The sequence below is a fragment of the Musa acuminata genome, chromosome BXJ3-4 (genome assembly GCF_036884655.1).
Source record: "Musa acuminata AAA Group cultivar baxijiao chromosome BXJ3-4, Cavendish_Baxijiao_AAA, whole genome shotgun sequence".
Taxonomy (NCBI): domain Eukaryota; kingdom Viridiplantae; phylum Streptophyta; class Magnoliopsida; order Zingiberales; family Musaceae; genus Musa; species Musa acuminata.
The window spans coordinates 43,635,059-43,655,678 of record NC_088352.1 but is presented as its reverse complement, the minus strand read 5'-3'; the positions used below and the strand labels follow the sequence as shown (position 1 = coordinate 43,655,678).

Sequence of the window (20,620 nt, the reverse complement as noted above, 5' to 3'; positions counted from 1 at the left end):
GTTGTGGAAAACTAATGCTGCTAATGTCCCACAAAACCAGCCATTTGGCTCTTGATTTTTATCAGCTGTAGCTTTCTTGGACAGCTCACTCATCATGTTCTTGTTGATCCAACTTTTTCTGCATTTGATCTCACAGATTCTTCTTTTCTTAGACTCTGTTGCTAGTGTTTGCTATTTAATAGCTTGAATTCTTCGTCCATATCTTCAACATAAGAGCCACTTGGAACATCCATGAATGTGACTACTCCAGGCTCTGTTCAGTTCATTCATCCCATGTATGAACTCTGGATCCCGACTCCATTGATTGAAGAATGTGAATGGGGCCAGCCTCGGCCTGACACCCTCAAAGACACTGGTCACAGATGACAGTGATCAAACACCTCTTTAGCAGTGAAAGGATTCAGCCATATTTCCTTTTTACTCTGTCTAATCTCCTTAATCTTCTTCTCTTGTCCTTTTTCTCAATCTAGTGTTCAACATTCCCATCAATTTCATTGATTATGTTCTTTTGACAGTATCTGACTGCAACTTGTTTTAGACGTCTTCATGAGTCTATCATGCCTCCTCTTACTCCTATTCTCAATCCTTTTACACCTCTTAATCCTTTTAGTTAATAGATGAAATTTAGGTGATAACACCCAAAATAATAAGATGGAGTGCATCAACGGGCATACACAAACTATGTGGGACAGAACGAGAGGTATGGGAGATTCTTTGGAGTTTGGAATTATTGGGAAGACAGTCCTCGTTGGTCCCTCTATTCCTTCATTTCCTTGAGCTAACATCAACGATACGTCTACAAATTGGACACTGCAATTGACAAAATAAGCCACAAGCATATTAAATACATATTATCTTTGCATGTGTTTTTTTTTTTTAATTAGAAAGTATTTTTTATTATATTAAATGATGATACTCGACTTAGATATGGAATCTATTGCTTGTACAATAATAAATTAAATAATTCTAATGTCTCAAGTCTTTGTTATACGATGAATACAATCATCCTATAATCAAAATAGAGAGTATCATATAAGATCATACAAACTTGTTGATAATCATCCTATAATCAAAATACTTATCCAAAATCATCCATTATCAATGATAAGAAAAATATAATGTGGTTGAATCTATAAAAAAATAAGATAATAGAATATGTATTAGTTATGTCAAAATAGGTTTTGGTTCTCCAACTTATATAGTAATTCGAATCCAACTGTAATCTTTTTTTCTTTTTGGAGAATATAATTGGTGGAATCGAGTAGAGTGCCAAAATTACTCGCTTGAAACTTGTAATGTTGTGTTGAGACATGTCCGACAAAGCCTTCCTAATTAGTAGTATTAGGTATGTTGAATTCAAACACTATGAATTCATTTTAGATTCCACCTATGGAGAGTGAAGGAGTCTGAGTGCGAGTCAGATGTGGCTGAGTTAGTATTCTTTTATCGCTTAAGTGTCGGCCACTCTCAACTCTAATTTTGATGAGCCCAAGCAACTAAAGCCAAACATGTACAGGAAATAGCCAACATGTATACCCAAGACAAAAATGATCAATGGTAGCATAATAAAACATGACATGATCATAATTTCTTGATGCAAACATCCATAAAAAGGGTGCTCTACATTTGCTTCAAAAACAACAACTTGAGAAAAAGCTTCATCTGAATGCGATCCAGTAATGGGCATAGTGCTGTGGAATCACATGAACCAGAGTGAATTGTAGGTCCATGCCACATCCCGAGATAAGATGGATATGCATAATAAACTTGCTGGTTTGGTAGCACGTCATGATCAATTAGACACACAACATGGTTTCCGGACCATTATTGAACGGGCTGAGAAGGCCACAGACATCAGCTCTGCTCCCCCCACAATCTAGATTTGGTCATGATCCAAGAACAGCCGTTCGTTGATTGCGGACCCAATGAATGGTGTCGGCAACAGATTCCGAGCGTCATCCAATGAGAGATTTTTGTTGTATAGAGGTGTGCGAGGCCTATTTATGTGGTGGGTGGCGACTTGGCTCACTATGAACGCTTGTGTTTCCTGTGCGAGAAGATCCATCTGCAACGAAGCCATGGCATTCCGAAGCGGCTCTCTCGTTGCTCTCATCTTCCTTGTAGCATTGGCTGTCAGTGCCGGCACTTGTTCTGCGGCGAGACCTGAACCCTACGGCGGGAAGAACCTGAACTTCATCCGCTCTTCCTGCGGCGCGACGCAGTACCCGAGCCTCTGCTTCAGCTCTCTGTCAGCGTACGCGAGCACGATCCAGAGGAGCCCGGTTCATCTGGCTCAGGCGGCGCTCTCGGTGAGCCTGACCGGCGCGCGCACCACCGCCGCCACCATCACCAAGCTGCTCAAAGGCAGCGGGGCCGCGGTGGGCGCCAGGGAGGCGGAGGCCATGAACGACTGCTTGGAGAACATGGGCAACTCGGTGGAGGAGCTCCGGGACTCGCTCAAGGAGATGGGGCATCTCAAGGGCAAGGACCTGCGGCTCCGCGTCAACGACATGCAGACGTGGGTGAGCTCCGCGTTGACCGATGAGAACACTTGCATGGAAGGCCTTCCCACCACCGCCAGCATGAAGGTTGGTGTGCGAGGCACCATCAGAGGCGAGATCGTGAAGGCCGTGCAGCTGACGAGCAACGCCTTGTCATTGATCAACGGCCTCTCCGGCGTTTAGATTTCCTCTTCTCTACGTTCCAGCTTAAGAGTAATGGCTAGCCAAGTGTGGATGGCGATGTGCGTCATATCTCTAAGTTATATGGTCTTCTGGTGTGCATATACGTAGCATGGAGTGAAAGCAATTGCAGTCATCTGCATGACAACTTTGCATCATCAAGTCTCAGTAAAGGTTGATAGCCAATAAATCTTTCTTATGACAGCAGTCGTTCACTATCTGTGACGCTGAAGCGTTGACGGGAATTGACGTAAAGTAATTGGAGTCCAAAATTCGAAGTCGACGTACAAAGACCAATATAATAGAAATATTTATAATGATAATAATATAAAAGCACAGATACGAGATAGCTGGAATTCATCAGCAGCTTTAGACATGACCCAAAAAATATATTATTTGGTGACCCAATAATAAAAGATATTAACTTATTAGAGACTATCATAAAAATCTATATTTAGATTTTACATTCGTTAATTATCTTTTGTAAAAGAAAAACAAACTCGAACGATTGAAACACCGCAAGTTAATGAAAGTTATTGGACCCAAACGGAGAGTAAAAGTTTTCGGAGTCGATCATACACTTGAAAATAGAAGTTTTCATGCAACATTATGTGTTTTTTTTGCCTTCCTCAAAGAAAAACGAAAGTTGTATTGAATCAAGTGAAGAAACAAAAGATCGGAGTGGATGAGGTCTCGATGGAGTTGCGTCCTCATGAAGATAAGGTATAGATCTAAGCAAACATGGCCCTCACACCGCATGTGATTTGCTTTGAATAAAGCTATTACTCGGGCCAAAAAGAATGATGCCATTTATGATGAAGTTGATATTGTTGCTTGTAAGTTAAGATGTTCACTATAGTTGGTGAGTCACATTCAAGCCATATGGTTACATGTGTTGTTCCATGTCCCATTTCGACGTGTTCCTATAAAATAGTCACAAGATTCCGTCGCCATAATGATATTGTGTTTTATCGTCGCCAAGCTAAAACGTTGCGTTGCTAAGTTTTTATTTCCGTAAAGAAACATTAAGATAGCGTAATGTCTTCTTCACTTCTCATAGGAGGACAAATAACGTCATGACTAAATCTTTCTGCTATTTCTTTCTTTTAAGAAGACAAAATGATACGAGAGATGTTTGAATGTCACATCGTTAGTTCGACACCCACTTAGTTGCCCTATTAATTTGATACATCGATCAAATGAGTCATATTATTGCAATAATGATACCAACCGTAACGTCAAATCTTTTCATGAAATAACTTTCTCGCTAAATGGAGATAGTTATGAGATCCATCTATAATTAGTATTATTATTTTGTATGTTTTTTTGCTTCAGCATCAATGAGTCTTTGTCGAGCATATTCTTAACCTAAATTTATAAAATTTTTAGATTAATTATCGCATATGCTCAGTGACAAATTGAAATGAGTCAAAGTCAATACGTACTCCATAATATTTTTATTAAGAGAGTAGTTGATGATATGAGAAAAAATAAAAATAAAAATTTTATTTGTTTATAAATATAAATATCTCGATATAATTTTTGAAATACAATACGTGCTCAATAGTATTTTCATCATGAGAGTTAGCTATGTGAGAATAAATTAAGTTAAATATTTTATTTTCTTAAATATAAAGATCAATGTATCTTTTGAAAATGTAAGGATTTAAATATTAAAAGTAACTTATTACTCAGGTAATATGTAATTAGCCTAAAACTATCAACTTATTATCTCAAAACCTCTCTTACGATAGAATCAGATCTGAACCAATTGGGTTATCTCCGCGATATACATTTTAGACACCAATGAGAAAGCAAGAGATAATCTTGCGATGACTGTAATACAATTAAGACGTGATCATAAAAGACTTGTTGAGTTTCATTAACATGATCTCTATTTATATATGTTAGAGATAAAGTTTTTTACTATCAAGATAGAGTTAGTTAAAAGAGATTTCTTCGTATAGTTATAAAAATCTTATCTTTTATTATTTTTAAAATAAAAAAATTATAATAGAAAAAATAATTTAATATGGCATGCGACGAAGAAGGTTGTGATCTCTCATTCAATGGCAATCCCCAATCTGGGCTTGGGTTGGGCCTCATTTTAGTCGGTGGTGTTGGTGTTTCCGGAGAACGGATTATCGTACACGTGGCTCCGTCATTCGCGGCGGCTTCACTTCCCCCTGCTCCGGTTTCGCCTGCACGCGTCCGACGCCGAGTAATCCACCGCCCCGGAGTCGATGATGGGGAAGGGAAAGGGGAAGAAACCCCATCCCCATCCCCATTCAAGAGGACGTATCCGATGCATTATCCTCAGCGTTTGATTTCTGCTGGTTTAATCAAAGAAAAAGGTGGAAATATTTTTCGTAATTGGTCATTTATTTTTGAGAAGCTCTCGGGATTCTCCCCATCCTCGGCTGTCAAGGCACCTTTTGAAGTGGTAGATAAGCCGAGCAACGCGGCGCGGGTCCCACGCGACCCGCCGCTGTCCCCACGTGTCTTGCTGCATGGCGCCTGTGTCTGGGACACGGGCGCAGGCGGCGGCGGCGGGCGGAAGGCGCCGCTCCGCCCAACCCACCTATTAGTTCCCCGTCCCCCGCTGCTCTCTCGCACTGTTGTATCTTTTTCCTCTCGTGATATGGCATACATGGTGCGGAGCTTCTCGCTGATCGGGCGGCTGCTCTTCTCGTCGACGCTGCTTTGGGCCTCGTTGTTTGCCACACCCGGGCCCAGGACGGTCACCGCCGGCCGTGCTGTGGGCCAATGGGACCCCACGATTAGGTTGCCGAAGGAGCGGGCCGGGCTCGATGGCCTCGGCGGTGGCGTAGACGAGAAGGAACAAGAGGACGAGGAAACGAGCGGGACGAGGTGGGCGCTGCTCGTCGCCGGTTCCTCTGGTTACGGCAACTACCGCCATCAGGTACTCGAGCTCGGTGTCTTCGTCATGTGGAGTGTCTGTACCATACCCTGAGGTTATTCATGTGTGTGTAATATGGCAACAGGCAGATGTGTGCCACGCTTACCAGCTGCTGAGGAGAGGAGGGCTGAAGGAGGAGAACATAGTGGTGATGATGTACGACGACATCGCCAACAGCCCGCTCAATCCCAGGCCTGGGGTCATCATCAACCATCCCCAGGGCCATGACGTCTACGCCGGCGTCCCCAAGGTACCCCCCCCCCCCCCCCCTTCTCCCATGGCGTAGTACATGTCAATCTTGCTCTGAGATGAAATCGTGATGAATACGAACACCTTCAACCGAGATGTCTTCATTTGAGCTCCAAGAAAGACGATAAGCCTTGGTGTTGGAGATCCAATTCCAGCAAATACTAATATCCAGCGCTTACAGGATTACACAGGGAAACAAGTGACTTCTAAGAACCTGTATGCAGTGCTCTTGGGGATTAAGAGTGCAGTCACAGGTGGAAGTGGAAAGGTTATCGATAGCAAACCCAATGATCGAATATTCATATACTTTTCAGACCATGGAGGCCCTGGTGTTCTCGGTAAATCGACCTCTTTCTTCTTTCCTCCATGTAACAATGGCAGTACAGGTTTATTATCGACTTGGTGCATTGACATAGTTAATTCTTGGTTAGGCATGCCAAACATGCCGTATCTTTACGCTGTTGATTTTATCGAGGTGTTGAAGAAGAAACATGCAATGAATAGCTACAAGGAGATGGTAAGCAGAGTAAAACATTAGTTGCATAGCTCTTTACAAATAGCAATATGTGAATGATTTGGTGAACAGGTTATCTATGTGGAAGCATGTGAGAGTGGCAGTATCTTTGAAGGTCTAATGCCAAAGGATCTAAATATCTATGTAACAACAGCATCAAATGCAGAGGAGAGCAGTTGGGGTACGTACTGCCCGGGAATGGATCCTCCTCCACCTCCTGAGTATATTACCTGCCTTGGAGACTTATATAGTGTGGCATGGATGGAAGACAGGTAATGTTTTATTCATGGAAGACTAGTTTACTTTTCTGTATATGTTTCTTGAGGCTGTCCATAAATCCACAAATAGCTAGCAAATCCATGGAAGACTAGTTTACTTTCTGTGTATTCATGGAAGACAGCTAGTGCTTTGTGATATTTGTTTGAAATGTATTGGCACTGCTAATGATCTCCAAAACATGGCCATGCTTATGCATCCTTCACTTTCGTTTCTTATATACTACCAGACCATCTTGAGACCTCTGATTGGAACAATGAGTTATCACTGATTCAAGGTCAAAGAAGATGATCACTTGTCTATGTAGGTGCTCATGTAGTAGAGAAAAGAAGAAGAAGAAGAAGAGAGGAACATTTGCCATCTCCCTCCTTGGATGAGGAGGAGAGGGAAGAGATGATCACTTCAAAACTTTTCTCTGTTACAAATTTCTCCACCTCAATTTTGTAGAGAATTTTGAAACAGGAATCAGCTCTGTCTCTCTGTTTCTCTGAAATTTGTCAACGAATAAGATAACTAAATTATCCTTTGCTTCTTTCTCTTCTCGAATCCTTTCCACTCGATAGAGTGAAAGATTCTAACTCAACATCCGCTTTTGCGTCTTGCAGTGAAACTCACAATCTGAAGGAGGAGACTGTAAGCAAGCAATATGAAGCGGTAAGTTCGTCGCAGAGCTAATAGGAACACAATGCCCCAATGGTAGGCTCTCTGTTACCAACCATTGACACTCGTCAGTGTTCTTCTACAGGTGAAGGTGAGAACATCAAATTACAACACATACAGTGTAGGCTCCCATGTGATGGAGTATGGAGACAAGAACATCAAACCTGAGAAGCTCTATCTTTACCAAGGCTTCGATCCCGCTAACGCTAATATAACCGAGAATGGACTTTCACAAAGGATGCAGATGGGAACCATCAATCAGAGGGATGCTGATCTTCTCTTCTTGTGGAAGAGAGTAAGAATCTAAACCTCCAATTTGATGAATTGGGATTGTCTTATCGTTGTTACTTGTTTCCAGTATGAACGGTTGGCTGAAAGCTCAGAAGACAAGAGGAGAACCGTCATGGAGATTACAGAAACGATGATGCACAGAACGCACCTTGACCGTAGTATCGACTTGATCGGGAAGTTAATTTTTGGGTCAAACAGTGGCCCTGCCATCCTCAGGGCTGTGAGACCATCTGGCCAAGCTTTGGTTGACGATTGGGATTGTTTGAAGTCAATGGTAAGTCTCACTCTCTTCTTCTTTTGAGAAGTTGCTAGGATCTGAGCCATCAACCAAATGAAAAGACTATGGATTTCATCATCTAAATGACAGTAGTACGTTTGCAGGTTCGATCATTCGAGTCTCACTGTGGATCGCTCACACAGTATGGCATGAAACACATGCGGGCGTTCGCAAACATATGCAACAGAGGTATCTCCAGGGACGCGATCAAGGAAGCCAGTGCCAGCGCCTGTGGGAACTATAATTCGGCAATGTGGAGCTCATCGATGCGTGGTTACAGCGCCTGAATGACGAGTTGTAGTTCGAGCTCTAAGTTAGCTGAAGGCACCCGAGAAACTTGCCTATGTAATATGAACAATAAAGATGCACATCATGTCCTATAAATTTCCTGGAAATGGAGAAATTATATGTAGCGTTGATGCGGTCTGGTTGAAGATCAATTCCATGTTCTCAGTTAACAGCAGAATACAAATGAACGACTCCTCTTTTGTTGATTTGCTGGAAAGATCAAGTCTTTTGCTTACATCAGTTGGGAGCGCGTTCTCTCCGTCTCTTTCGGGTGGCTGTCTGTAGAACACACCCCCACTTGTGTCCCGCCGAGAAAGGTCAGATGGTGGCTAGCCTGCGTGTAGGAAGAAGTAATTTATTAGGGAGGAGAACCTAATAGGGAGTGAGAGCAGGGAGAGGGGGAGTGGGGATAAGGAGAACTTGCATGTTTTCCTGAGAAAAGAAATGAAAACTACGATGAGAGCCAATCCTGCCAAGATGCCGACAATGATAGCCACAGTCCTTCCGATGTCATCATCCGAGTAATCTATCCACTCACAAGCAGTGGCAATTTATATAAGCAAGCACTAAAGATTCTACTGGCATTTGAAACAATGAGGCTCTGTGTTATTGGTGCACTTCGAGTCCTTTTTCTGAATGAGAACAGAGTAGAGAGGTACGTAAAGTAGTGGAAGTTTGACTGCAGACCTGCGGAGGACCGGAAGTAGTGACCGGAAGCCCAGTATCTAGCGTAGCACTGAGCCAAGTAGACGTCGGCCGCGAGCGCCGACCCGCACGCATTCTTCAGCTGCCCCACCGCCTGCGCCAGGCACGCAGAGCAGTCGGCGGCGCCCAGATCGCCCAGGCACTGCGCGTAACCCTGCACCGTGCCGGAGCTGCTCGTCCGGTAGCTCACCCCGTTCTGGAGGTCGGCCAGCACGTCATCCCGCCGCCGGAAGAACTCCGCGTCGTCGCTCCTGCTCGTGCTGCACTTGCGGTATGTCATGGTGGTGTCCGACTTCCCCAGGAAGTCCTCGTTGCTGTACCGCACGAAGCAGCCTTCCAGCTGCAGCGAGGCCGCGAGGGAGTCGGCGCAGACCAGGTTGAGCTGGCTGACCGCGCTCTGCACGCAGTTGGAGCAGTCATCGGAGCTCAGGTCGTTACGGCACTGGTAGAGGCCGTAGGCGGCCGCGCCGCTGGAGTCGTCGCCTGACTTGTAGCTGTTGTAGGAGGCCTGCGCGGCGCCAGACACGATCGAGGTGAGGAGCGGCGTGAGGTTGTTCTGGAAGGGGCCGTTGGGGTCATATTTGGATGGAGAGCAGCCTGAGTAGATAAAGGAGGCAGCTTTGGCTGATTGCTTGGTGCTGTGAGGGAAGAGGAGGGTCAAGAAGAAGAAGAGGCAGCTAATGTGGAGCTTGTTAAGGAACATCCTGTTCTCCCAGCTCGTATAGCAAGAGGCGAGAAATTATTGTGACAATGTTTCGCCGGCGTTTCATATGGTGGGAATGGAATTTTTCTTTAGTGCTTTTTTCTTATAGTCTGTGGGCCATTGTTCGAGAGAGAGAGAGAGAGAGAGAGAGAGATGCTTGCGCCTTGTTTTAGGAGTAATTATTGCACTGAGAACTTTTGGAGTGTCAATGTCTCCCTCAAGGGTTGTGATCTCCTGGCGAAGGACATGACCACACAAGTGCTCAACATCTTTAGCAAAGTAAAGGGAGCTCATTTCCTGAGTACGCCATGGAACCTCTTGACCAGGTCCTCTCAGTGCAGGTGCTGGTCGACAGTCCAAACCCCTACTCGAAAGAAAGATAAATAGCAGAATGATGTAATCTTGTATTGCAGGGTAAATGCATCGCAGGTGAAGAAGAACAGGAATCCAAGATAAAAAAGAGTGGATCTTTACGCCGACAATTGTGACTTCACCACTTGGTCAAAACTTTTCTTTCTTTACTAGTTATTTGCTGGGAAAAAGGATTAAGGCTCTGAAGAGACAATTGTTAGCCCTGAAACGGACAATCCTTGTCGGAGATCTATGCGGAGTTTACCTTTTCGGGCACTCACTAATTCTGGTCCGTTCCCATCTGGTGAGTCCTGTATACACGATGGGGATCAGTGGCTGCTCTCTCACCAGCTCAGCAGCTGCTGCCGCTGCTGACGGATCCCTCTCAGCTGATAGGAATTCCGAGATAGATAGATAGATAATAGATAGAGAGAGTGAGAGAGATTAGAGTGATTAAGAATAGTTGGTGGCCATATACACAGATAGAAAACGGAAGTTAAAAAGAGGGACATGATAATTGAGATGGTGACTCACCAGTCATGAGCACAGTGCTAAGAGCCATCAATTACCCCATAATGCGTGGATAGAAAGATAAAGTTGTCATCATGGCATACTAGAACGATGTAGCACCTCAATCATTGTAGGAGCCGTGGATTTGGTGGGAATTTTTCTCATCAACCAAGGTTGTCATTGGTAAGATTGTGTTCCATTAAACTGGCACGGTAGAACAACGAGTACCACAGTTGAGTATTTGCTTAAGGAGACCTGCTGCAGCCACAAGAGAACTCTGTCCCTGCCATTCGAACAATTGATCAAACACTGCTTCTGCTACTGCGGAGATGTTTCGTGTCTTGGTTCTTGAAAAAAGAGAAGTGGACCATAATGTTTATGGTTGGTTCTCCCTTCTTTTGAGCTAGTCAAAAGACACGAATCCTGGTATGGATTGAGCTGTCTCTTCTGCTCTTCTTAGGCTTCTCTATCAGTCCGGTGGAAATGAAGACTTTCTTCTTCTTGTGGGTATCTGAAGTTTAGGAGAATCTGATACACATGTCTTGGTCATGTGGACCAGTAAATCTGTGACTCTTAAAAAGGAAAAGAGGACTGATACGGATCATCACCTTAAACTTGTGAATCTTTTCTTGAGGGATACATAATATGGCATATATACACAAATGAAAGTTAATTGACCTTTCTTGCTTGACTGATAAAAAGATCATCACAACTAAAGGATAAAACTAATGCTCGCATGATCATTGTCATCATCCTTGATCTTTATTTTCTTTAATCCAAGCTGTTTGGCATCAAACCCCTGCCAAAGTTAACTTTAAGCTTGTATACTTTTGCATAAATCCCCTTAGAACAGTTATAATGATAATACTATTAAGAATATTTTTAAGTATTTAAATTTCATAATTTTTAATTCAAATTCTCTATTGCTAACCTACTTTAGAAAAGCTATGGTTTTGTAGTGAGTGGCACACTAGAAAGCATCTAATAATTGCTTGTAAGGAATTCACTTACAGCATGAGTAGACACCTTTGTACAAGTCTAATTGACTTGTCATATGATTATGTACATCCAACAGGTAATATTGCAACTCCTACTCAATACACTTTTACTGATCAGCTATGGAAAGCTCAGAATTTTAGTCACATCATTACTGTGCAAGAGCTTTATTCTATTGTAAAGCATAGAGCATAAATTAGCACAGTCACCATGAGCTTTATTCTATTGACAACACAACTTCCAAAGTGGCAAGGAGAAACAGATTTTGCTTCATTTTTACAAGAACAAACTGCAAAGTTAATTATAATGGATCTATACAAAACATTTACAGCAAATTTTTGACAAATCATACATTGAAATCTTACAGACACACACACACAAACAAAGGAGCTACAAAAAGGAAGCCATTAACTCTAGAACATAATAAAATAACAAATAACAACAGCCAACTCAAAAATCTCGCTGCCCGCTACCTGAACTGATCTTACCTGTCTAAGTAGGCAGTACAGTATAATTCGCATTCATGATGTTTCCAACTTCTTCCACTTCACCAGTAACTTGAGAAACTTTTTCACCTGAGAACACTGAGCACATTCATCAAATATGTATAGCAAGACAAGTTGAACAACTGAACTTACCTCAGTAGGGTCTCTCAGAGAGAAGACGGCATTGGTCTGTTTCGGCACAGATGTCACTAGAATTCCATATCCACATTTACCTTCCCTCAGGATCTAGCATGATCAACAAAGATCGTGGAGAATAAATGGAAACGCATTAGAAATGTATTACGGAAATGTGATACGGGATACCTTAAATGCATCCTCATCAGTACGATCATCACCAACGTATATCGGAAGAACAGCGTCAGATGTTCTCAGACCAAGGTATTCAAGCAGGAATTCAACAGCCTTTCCTTTGTTCCAATCAATGATGGGACGAACTTCTAAAACCTGCACTGATGTAAAGTAAAAAAGAAGAATCCTTTCAACTAGTAGTCAGCAGTTTTGTTGATACCCTGCGCCCATGGGTGACTTGCAAATGAGGGTAGTCCTTCAGGACGTGATGCACACAATGCACAACCTTGGGCCAATCCTGGCATACACAAGTCACAAAGAAAAGGAATTCTGGATTATAGTTTATGTATCCAAACGAGCATGAGATGTGATGCCTCAATCTGCACTTACCTTCTCGTCTACAAGGCGATAATGTACAGAAACACAGAATTTGTTGCTCTCGACAATGACACCTTCAATATCTTTAGTGACCACTTTAAGGAAGCTTTGAACCTGTTTTTAATACAAAAAGCATTCAGAAACTATAAGATTTATTTAGACAGCGTGATAGGGAATTCATTGCGGTGACCGTCGAGCACCTGTACCTCATTGATCATCAGTAAGAACTCTTTAGCAGGCTGGAAGAGTATTACTTCGTTTCCCTAATTAAGAATGAAACGATCAGTAAGCCTCTAGTACTATTGCCGAAAAAAGAAAGCTTACTTGCAACGCGATTATGTGATCCAAAATTGTATTAAGTTCACTAGCAATGATTCATTCTGATTCTGTTGTAGATCATGATGTAGTAAGAGGATAGTATTGTTGGAAACATGAGGACAATAATCTATAATTCATAGCCGATAAAAGCAACACATGGACATATATATCCCTTTCACCTGTTCCTCAATAGAAATAGTGCATCCTGGGATGTCACTGATGGATTCATTTTTTATCACAGGGCCCATTATGTCCATTCCATGACTACCAGCATAATATAGTTCACCTAGCTTAACAAACTTGTAAACCTGAGAAAGAGAGTCAAAGCATAAAGAGTGTTAAGATTCGGTTCAAATATTTAAATAAGGCAGCATGAACAGCACTACCTTATGGCAAGACCTTCCACTAACAATTGCAGTCGAGAAGTATTTAGCAACATTCTTCACAGCAGTACGCATCTGGAACAGTGTAGATGATCATAAAAAATATATCACAAGAAAACTATTATAGTAGAAGTAAAAGTTGTAGTCCCCTATATGTTAATATTATAGATAAAACATTTACCGCATTGGACATAAAAGCATGTTCTGGGTTATCCACTATATGTGAAAGAGTTCCGTCATAGTCCAAAAACAACACAATCTTCTTATATTTTGCATGATTAGTAATTTGTTTGAAAGAAGATAAAGCCGATGGACACTTCATCTGCAGAAATGGAGGAGCTCAGCAATCAAAAACTTTTCGCGATGGCTACTGGAGACTCTTTAGGACTTCTAAACTAAATCAACTTATAAAGCAGCAGAAAATTTTACTTACCATCCAGGCATCATATGCAGCATCATTTTTACCAATTGCAAGGTCAGAGATGAAGTCCTTGTTTAGTTTAATGTGAGGAGGAGATGACGATTTCATCGCATCCAGGCAAGCACCATCATGGGATTCATTGAGCATACCGGCTTTTCTTCTCTGAAATGTTGGGTACAAAGTAGAAGAAGGATATGCTGATGCTGTAGGAGAAATTGGTGACACAATGGGCGGCAAACACAGTCTTGAATTGCATGCATGTGTACGATCCGTAAGAATGGTTGAACTATGAGTAACCTTCAAATCCATTTGATCCAGATCAATACCTTGGTTTTCAGTAGGAAATATCTATAGCTTCCCCCCCTTCTTTTATCAAGAGAATCACCTCTTTGGCCTCTCCTTGTCTCTAATATTGAGCTTGCAGTCTACGTAGATCCCCCACCCCCCCACGAGAACTGGTGACCAAGCAGTTTCCATATAATTGAAAAGTGAAGATATGCAATAAATTAGAGAAAGAAAGTTCGAATTAACACATACTTTCTCATTGCCAGATTGATAAAAGCATTAATCATCTGCTCAATCATTTTCATTTTACTAGAAGTACGGTTCAGATAATTGCCAGTTAAATCACTTCAACGAGATTGACCTATGAGTTGAATTGGATGGAAAGAAGAAAAAGTTCAGACGAAGATATAAATTGTTGGATCATCAACATATACAGTTTAACAAAGAAGAAGCATTCTGATCCAAACATCAGGGACACAATTAAACCATCTCGTATCTTGCAGTGTCAAGGACGTGATGCACGCCAAGGAGCCTTGCGACGCTAGCTTCATCCCCTCTCGCCACCCTACCACGTCGACGTAAGTCTGCCGTGCATCAATTCGTAGTTCATTGCATTTGTTTTGTTATAAATGATCAAGTCATTTTGTTTGTTTCTCTTGGAATTGGATCATGATTTGACTGACAGAATAATTAAATAGGACAAATCGATCCAAACTTTTTAACTTTGCTAAAAGCTGAAAAGCACCAATTAACTATTGAACATCATGAATCGGAATGGAAAAATACGCTTGAGCTGTCTAAGACATAAAAATAATAGTGCCACAAATTGATATGCGGAATGCAGGATAGCAAAATTCCGCAAGCAGCAGTAGAATCCGAATCAGTACTTGTATATAATATAAACAACATGAAAAATCAAACAAAAAAAAAGATTATATGCTCAGCCTCGAGGCAAACATAGCTCTTTCATTGGCAATCGACGGTAATCAATGGTCCAACCTACGAAGGAGAGACGGTGGGCTCCCCTTGTTTAATTAAGTTTTAGTTGGTTCCGCGGTAATGACAACTGGAAATGGTGGGCCGCCGAAGAGCCGATCCAATAAGAAATCGTCACGTAATTGCCCGGAAACTTCAGGTAGGATGAACAAAACGCCTTATCTCGATCAAACAAGTCCGCAGCATAGAGAAAACAAGTAGGAATCGGAAGAATAGAAGCGACTCAACTAAAAGAAAAGAACACCGACCAAAGTGCTCAACTAAAGGAAGAGAACACAGACCAAAGTTTGCATTCAGAGAGAGAAGCAAAGGGAAATAATGAAGTGCGTACCTGTGCCCCAACGAAGTGCTGCGAGGGCGACCCGATCTTCGCAATGCGGCGGGGCAGTAACCACAGATCAAAATGAATCGCAAGGAAGACGCGGCCGGCGCGGGTCGTTTGGGCGGCGGGCGGGGGGGATTGGTGGGGGGGACGAGGAGAGGGGTTTTGGTGTGGGTGGGGGTTTGGACTTGAACCAGAATCCAAACTACCAGCCCACGTCGTTATATAGGTTGTTTGAAGGTCCCGTCTCTCCTGTACTTGAGTGTCTTCGTCCAAGACCCAAATCATTACTCTTCGACTTAACCGTTCCACGTGGAACGCGATCTGCGCCGGTCATGGGGTGTATTGTACACTCCGCAGGTCAGTAACGGTCACCTCCATTCACCTCGTCCGTCTGAAACGTGGCGCTCTTCGCCGGGTCCCCCCAAGCTCCTGTCACGTAAGACGACGTGCCTTGACAACTGCCACTTGCGGCGGCCCCTCGCTGTCGTCAGTTTCTGGGTGAACCCGCCGCGAGACGAGCCGGGTGATGGAGACATACTGCCTCGAAATGCGTGTCATACAGGGTAGGCAAGGATCAACCATCAAGGAGCCACGTGGGATCAAAGTCGGAGAGGTTATAAACTTATTTATCATTTCTAAACATGATTATCCACAAAGTAGTCACAATTATTAATAATTATTTTGAATTAAAAATATAATTATTAAATATCTGAAACATATTTATTTATTTATTTTTTCTTCTCAGCCATTGCACTAGAGTTTATCCGGATAATCTGGATGGAAATAAATAAATATATTTAAGGGATTAATAATTAGATTATCATTCATATATCATCTGACAAACACCGAAAAGATAAACTTGATCTGATTCGAAGCACGATGATGGATAATGTGTATCTTGAGAAGCTCAAAACAATCGAAGAAAAATTTATCATTGGGATCTCGATATTATTCGATTTCTTAACATGTCACATGAGAACATGAAGAAAATTAAGATTGGGGGTAGCTCGACTCGATCCATCCGATCAAAATAGTTACTTAGAGACCAAGTAGTGACAAGATCAAAATAATAGATTATTTTAGTATGGAATTCGGATGTTGTACTTATTCTCATCCATATCTAACTAATATAGGTTAATCCAAACTCGTATACGTATCCAAGTCAAAAATTAGAATCCCCAAATCAAAATCAGTGCTGTTATTTTGTGCTAAAATGTCTATATCTCGACATAGAATCTAAGTTTATGATATCCGACACCTTTTGACTATAGCCGTCAAATATGATGATGGATGATAGGACGAGATGCCTCATATCAAGTGTCTTTTACTTGATGCTATCTTACTTGGAGGACAGGTGTATTAATCATTAGTGAAGATTAAAGGAGAGAGAGAGATGAGATCGAGATTTATGACCATTCGTATCAAGGTGTTGGAATTCAGTATTTACTATATATATTTATAAAACCTAATAAATCAAGTGAGTGCATGATCTTTATACATATAACTTGTGATTTTCTATATCAGGATAATAGTGATGAATAATATATATATATATATATATATATATATATATATAATATCATTTCTTTTTTATGGATTACTAAATTCACCACTTCGTGAGGATGACCATATATATACTTTCTAGAGCATGACTGCGTTGATTTAGCTAGACATAGTTCTATTTCCTACTCTCTCTCTCTCTCTCTCTCTCTCTCTCTATAGCAACATGACCCAGTTGATAGGCATAGGACCAGTACTCCGAAACCAATGCTGCACAAAGCTTCTGCCGCTGCATGTCCCCTTAATTCTACAGCCCTGCCTTCTCTTTTTCTACCTCTCTCCTCATGCGACCTTCCCCTGCAAAGAAACAAGAGCAGCCACGTCGCCGGTCACGGACTCCATCACTATTACGTACTTACATGCAGGACGAGCAACCACATTAGAACTATATGCTTTCCCAGAGCAGATATAGATCCTGGAGATCGCGATGTGTGTCTGAGAACTCTATTTCGCAGTCCTCATGAGCGATGGGTCACGGGCTGCATCCGGGAGTGGGACCCAACCGCGGAAGCGCTCACGGGCTGGAGTTCGTCCAGTGGGCCCGGGCTCAGTATCTCCACCCACCTTACTTTGTTTGGTGGTCCCTTTCTCCTTCCCAACCCTAAAAATCTGCCACCGGTGAGCCCACCAGAATCATAGGACGAGTAGCTGATGTTTATTTACGATAATAGAAGAAGAAAAAGAGAGAAATGAAAAGACAATGAGATAACTCATTCGCAGAGATATATACTCACACCAACTTGTTGTCGATCCATTTCTTATTATTCAATTATAATATTAACCTTTGATTAGGGAAATAATAACATAGAGGCATTGATCCGTTGGCTCACCCAACAACCTGTTGTCACCTGGCCGATGACGTGGGCAGAAAAACCCACACGCCTCTCTTTACTTGTGGCGAGCGGCAAGGAGGCAACCTTCTGCCCTTAGCCAACTCTAGTTTCGAGAAAGTTCCCACTAATTAGTCGCATGGAGCATTAACCCTTAACGGTGAAGCTCATTTCCTCCTTTTTTTCCCAATTGCTTTTCCTAGTTTCGGGAAAATCCACACAGGCCAACCATAGGGAGCATTAATCTCTAAAAGCTCATTCCCGGTCACTTGGCGAAGATGACTGTTGCACCATATCCTGAACAGGCTTTAGCCCTAACAAACAGTGTTTTTTCAATCGTCATACGTTGACAACGCATCACATGAGAATACCAACCGTTCGCCTACGTAAATAAGCACCCGAAGGACATGTGGGCCCGTCCTCACTAGCCACCAACCTCTCTCAATTAGCTATTCAAATATACAAGTCAACTATTAGAGCGAGATCAAAGAGGAAGAACCCTACTATACTCACTCCCTTTAAACACTGACTTTACCATCGGAGTGATCGAGTCGAAAACTCCCCGGTGCTGATTGTTTGTGCAAGGATCTCGGCGAAGCCAAGGCACATCTCGGCTCGTCTCCAGAACCATGAGAAAGCCCAGATCATCTCAGTTCGACATAGAACTTATCTGGAGCGAATAAGCAACACCTCTAGACAAGTAATCAAGTTACGCCAACTCCCCGGTCAAAATCATCCAGTTGATAACAACCTCTTTCTATAGATAAAAAGTAAAAAAAATAATTATATTAAGTCAAATATCTTAATATTTTTTATCTTTCTTGCCAACGATATTCTTCTGGATCGACTTTTATTTTTCTTTCATTTCTCTCTCTCTCTCTTTCTCTCTCTGTGCGCGTGCGTGTGCGTACGTGTGTGCTCTTGTTTCAGATACTTACATCACACATTTGGTTGATCAAATAATGTTTTTTTGCCTTTTGCATTTGCTGAAGAAAGCTAACGCATATGACATGAATTATTTCACGTCCATACAGAATACAAGTATTCCGGACTCAACTTTTCTTAATGCAGCACATGTAACGTGCAAAATATAGATAATGTATCATAAGTTGGAAGACAATTGAACTTATTGCAAGATGCAACAAATTTAATGATTTCATAAGACAACATACGGCCCAACCATTACACTGATCAGACAAGTACACAACAGGAGTTCAAGTTAAGGATACATGATGATTTGCTACTATCTAAACGAGGGTGCTTCACAAACAAAGACAACAGCACTACCACATGCATCGACACGACCGATCACACAAGAATGCTTTCCAACAGGAACATAGATGGAGGAGACCACGTGACCCAAGGGATCATGGAGTCATGGCAGAGACCTCTACGGGCACTGGAAGCCCTTGGGGACGTTCTTCCCGCAGAAGTTGACGAGCAGGCTGAGGTCGATGGGGAGGTTGATGTTGATGCCCAGGATGTTGGCCTTGATGGCGGTGCAAAGGCACACGGCGACCTCGAGGTCGACCAGCCCTTCGATGAGGCTGCAGCAGGGCTCCTTGGGCGGCTGTGCCACCGTCGCGTTGATCAGGCCGTTGAGAACATTGGCGCAGGCGGCGAGCTTGAGCGTGTCTCGCGGGCACTTGGCTTCCCCTCCGGGGCTCGGTGGGATGGGGCTCGGTGTGGGGGTCGGCCTGGAGCACGGGCTTGGCTTCGGCGTGTACGGGGTGCCGCCGCCGCCACCACCACCACCACCGCCGCCGCCACCGCCACCCCCGCGGCCACCGCCACAGGCAGCGATGAGGTTGAAGAAGAGGAGGTTGAGGGTCAGGAAGACAGCAAGGGAAGCCGAGAACTTGGAGGCCATGGTGGAATGGCTGAGCTGCCACTCCGAAGCAGAAGTGCTAGTGATGGACTGTGAAAGCTGGAGGGAGTCGGGTAGGGCAATATATAACGAGAGGGGTACATCAGTTTCACAGAATTGTAATTGGAGGAAGGGTACTGATGGCCACCGGTTTCGAGGGAAGAAACGAAGGTAGAATAATCGTATGGCCATGTGGATGTAAATGGTGAATGGTGGTTTTAGCTGGCAAGACGAAGGAAGGACAAGTTGACGGTTTGGTGTGTTGTGGATGGATGGGCAAAAAGCTTACAGGGCTTTCTTTGCCCCTCTTGTCTTCACCTGGTCAGCATTCACAGAGAAATGGCAAGATTCCATGGCAGCACGAAGTGCATGTTACCATGCAGAGCACAATGGGAGTTCCATTGGCCCGAGTCTTGACCTTGTGTATCATGAAAGCCATGGCTCAAGCCAGTAAGACGTGTGTTGTTGCGTTGATGCGTAGGGTTGTGAGTGCAAATGCATGTAATATCAAATGTCAAGGAACAGTCATGTAATGCACAGTAAAAGACTACAAGAGAAGACTACATTCTTCGCATTTCTTGGGAAACTGAGCTATGGTCGCTCTTACACCCGTCAAGTAATGCTGTGGAAGAAATGATAGCTGACTGTCAGTGCCAAACTGATTTCATTTCGGAACATATAATACTAAAGATAGAGCATCTCTATTTCTTGGTGACAAGACTTGCACACTGATATATGTCGGAATAACTTCACATTTAAAAGGACGGATTCATACGTGTGATTTAGGATGATCTTAGATTTGATGGGTCCATAATTATGTTTTTTTGTCAGGGGCTACAGTCTATCTAGATATGATTAGAACTCATCACCCTCCAATATCTACTTCAAGAATCTAACTTAGTATGAGAGAACTCAGTATTCATTTTAACTTTGGATGCTCTTCCAAATGAATCCTAAAATTAATCCTTTTTTTTCGAGTCGACAATGAAAAAAATATTGGTTTTGTGATAATCAAATATTTTGCCATCTACTATAAACTGAA

General features: G+C 42.7%; 5 protein-coding genes across 7 annotated transcripts; 2 read left to right on the top strand and 3 right to left on the bottom strand.

Annotated features, from left to right (window-relative positions):
* Positions 1-2,019: 2,019 nt before the first annotated feature.
* LOC103982802 (21 kDa protein-like) lies at positions 2,020-2,885 on the top strand. Its single transcript, XM_009399837.3, has one exon. The coding sequence runs from the start codon at positions 2,031-2,033 to the stop codon at positions 2,682-2,684; it is 654 nt and encodes a 217-aa protein (XP_009398112.2). The 5' UTR covers positions 2,020-2,030; the 3' UTR covers positions 2,685-2,885.
* A 2,001-nt stretch (positions 2,886-4,886) lies between these two features.
* LOC135635924 (asparaginyl endopeptidase Rep2-like) lies at positions 4,887-8,280 on the top strand. The gene is made up of 9 exons (XM_065147391.1): positions 4,887-5,604; positions 5,687-5,851; positions 6,032-6,188; positions 6,282-6,367; positions 6,437-6,636; positions 7,246-7,294; positions 7,386-7,595; positions 7,659-7,865; positions 7,973-8,280. The coding sequence occupies exons 1-9, from the start codon at positions 4,987-4,989 to the stop codon at positions 8,153-8,155; spliced, it is 1,875 nt and encodes a 624-aa protein (XP_065003463.1). The 5' UTR covers positions 4,887-4,986; the 3' UTR covers positions 8,156-8,280.
* Positions 8,253-9,887, bottom strand: LOC135635925 (plasmodesmata-located protein 8-like). 3 transcript variants are annotated; one of them, XM_065147393.1, is made up of 3 exons: positions 8,844-9,887; positions 8,581-8,682; positions 8,253-8,490 (listed from the first exon to the last, which is right to left on the bottom strand). In XM_065147393.1, exons 1-3 carry the CDS (start codon positions 9,562-9,564, stop codon positions 8,486-8,488), a joined length of 828 nt encoding a protein of 275 aa, XP_065003465.1. In that variant the 5' UTR covers positions 9,565-9,887; the 3' UTR covers positions 8,253-8,485. The 3 variants fall into 3 exon arrangements, 2 of the variants coding, with proteins under 2 accessions (XP_065003465.1, XP_065003464.1); XR_010495762.1 differs by having other exon boundaries at positions 8,581-9,887; XM_065147392.1 differs by having other exon boundaries at positions 8,253-8,682.
* A 1,908-nt stretch (positions 9,888-11,795) lies between these two features.
* LOC103982805 (probable trehalose-phosphate phosphatase G) lies at positions 11,796-14,118 on the bottom strand. Its single transcript, XM_009399840.3, has 10 exons — positions 13,728-14,118; positions 13,476-13,616; positions 13,298-13,369; positions 13,091-13,219; positions 12,800-12,856; positions 12,606-12,707; positions 12,436-12,513; positions 12,231-12,371; positions 12,060-12,152; positions 11,796-11,996 (listed from the first exon to the last, which is right to left on the bottom strand). Exons 1-10 carry the CDS (start codon positions 14,022-14,024, stop codon positions 11,943-11,945), a joined length of 1,164 nt encoding a protein of 387 aa, XP_009398115.2. The 5' UTR covers positions 14,025-14,118; the 3' UTR covers positions 11,796-11,942.
* Positions 14,119-18,831: 4,713 nt separating this feature from the next.
* LOC103982806 (14 kDa proline-rich protein DC2.15) lies at positions 18,832-19,640 on the bottom strand. Its single transcript, XM_018824527.2, has one exon. It carries the CDS (start codon positions 19,579-19,581, stop codon positions 19,102-19,104), a length of 480 nt encoding a protein of 159 aa, XP_018680072.2. The 5' UTR covers positions 19,582-19,640; the 3' UTR covers positions 18,832-19,101.
* Positions 19,641-20,620: the final 980 nt, after the last annotated feature.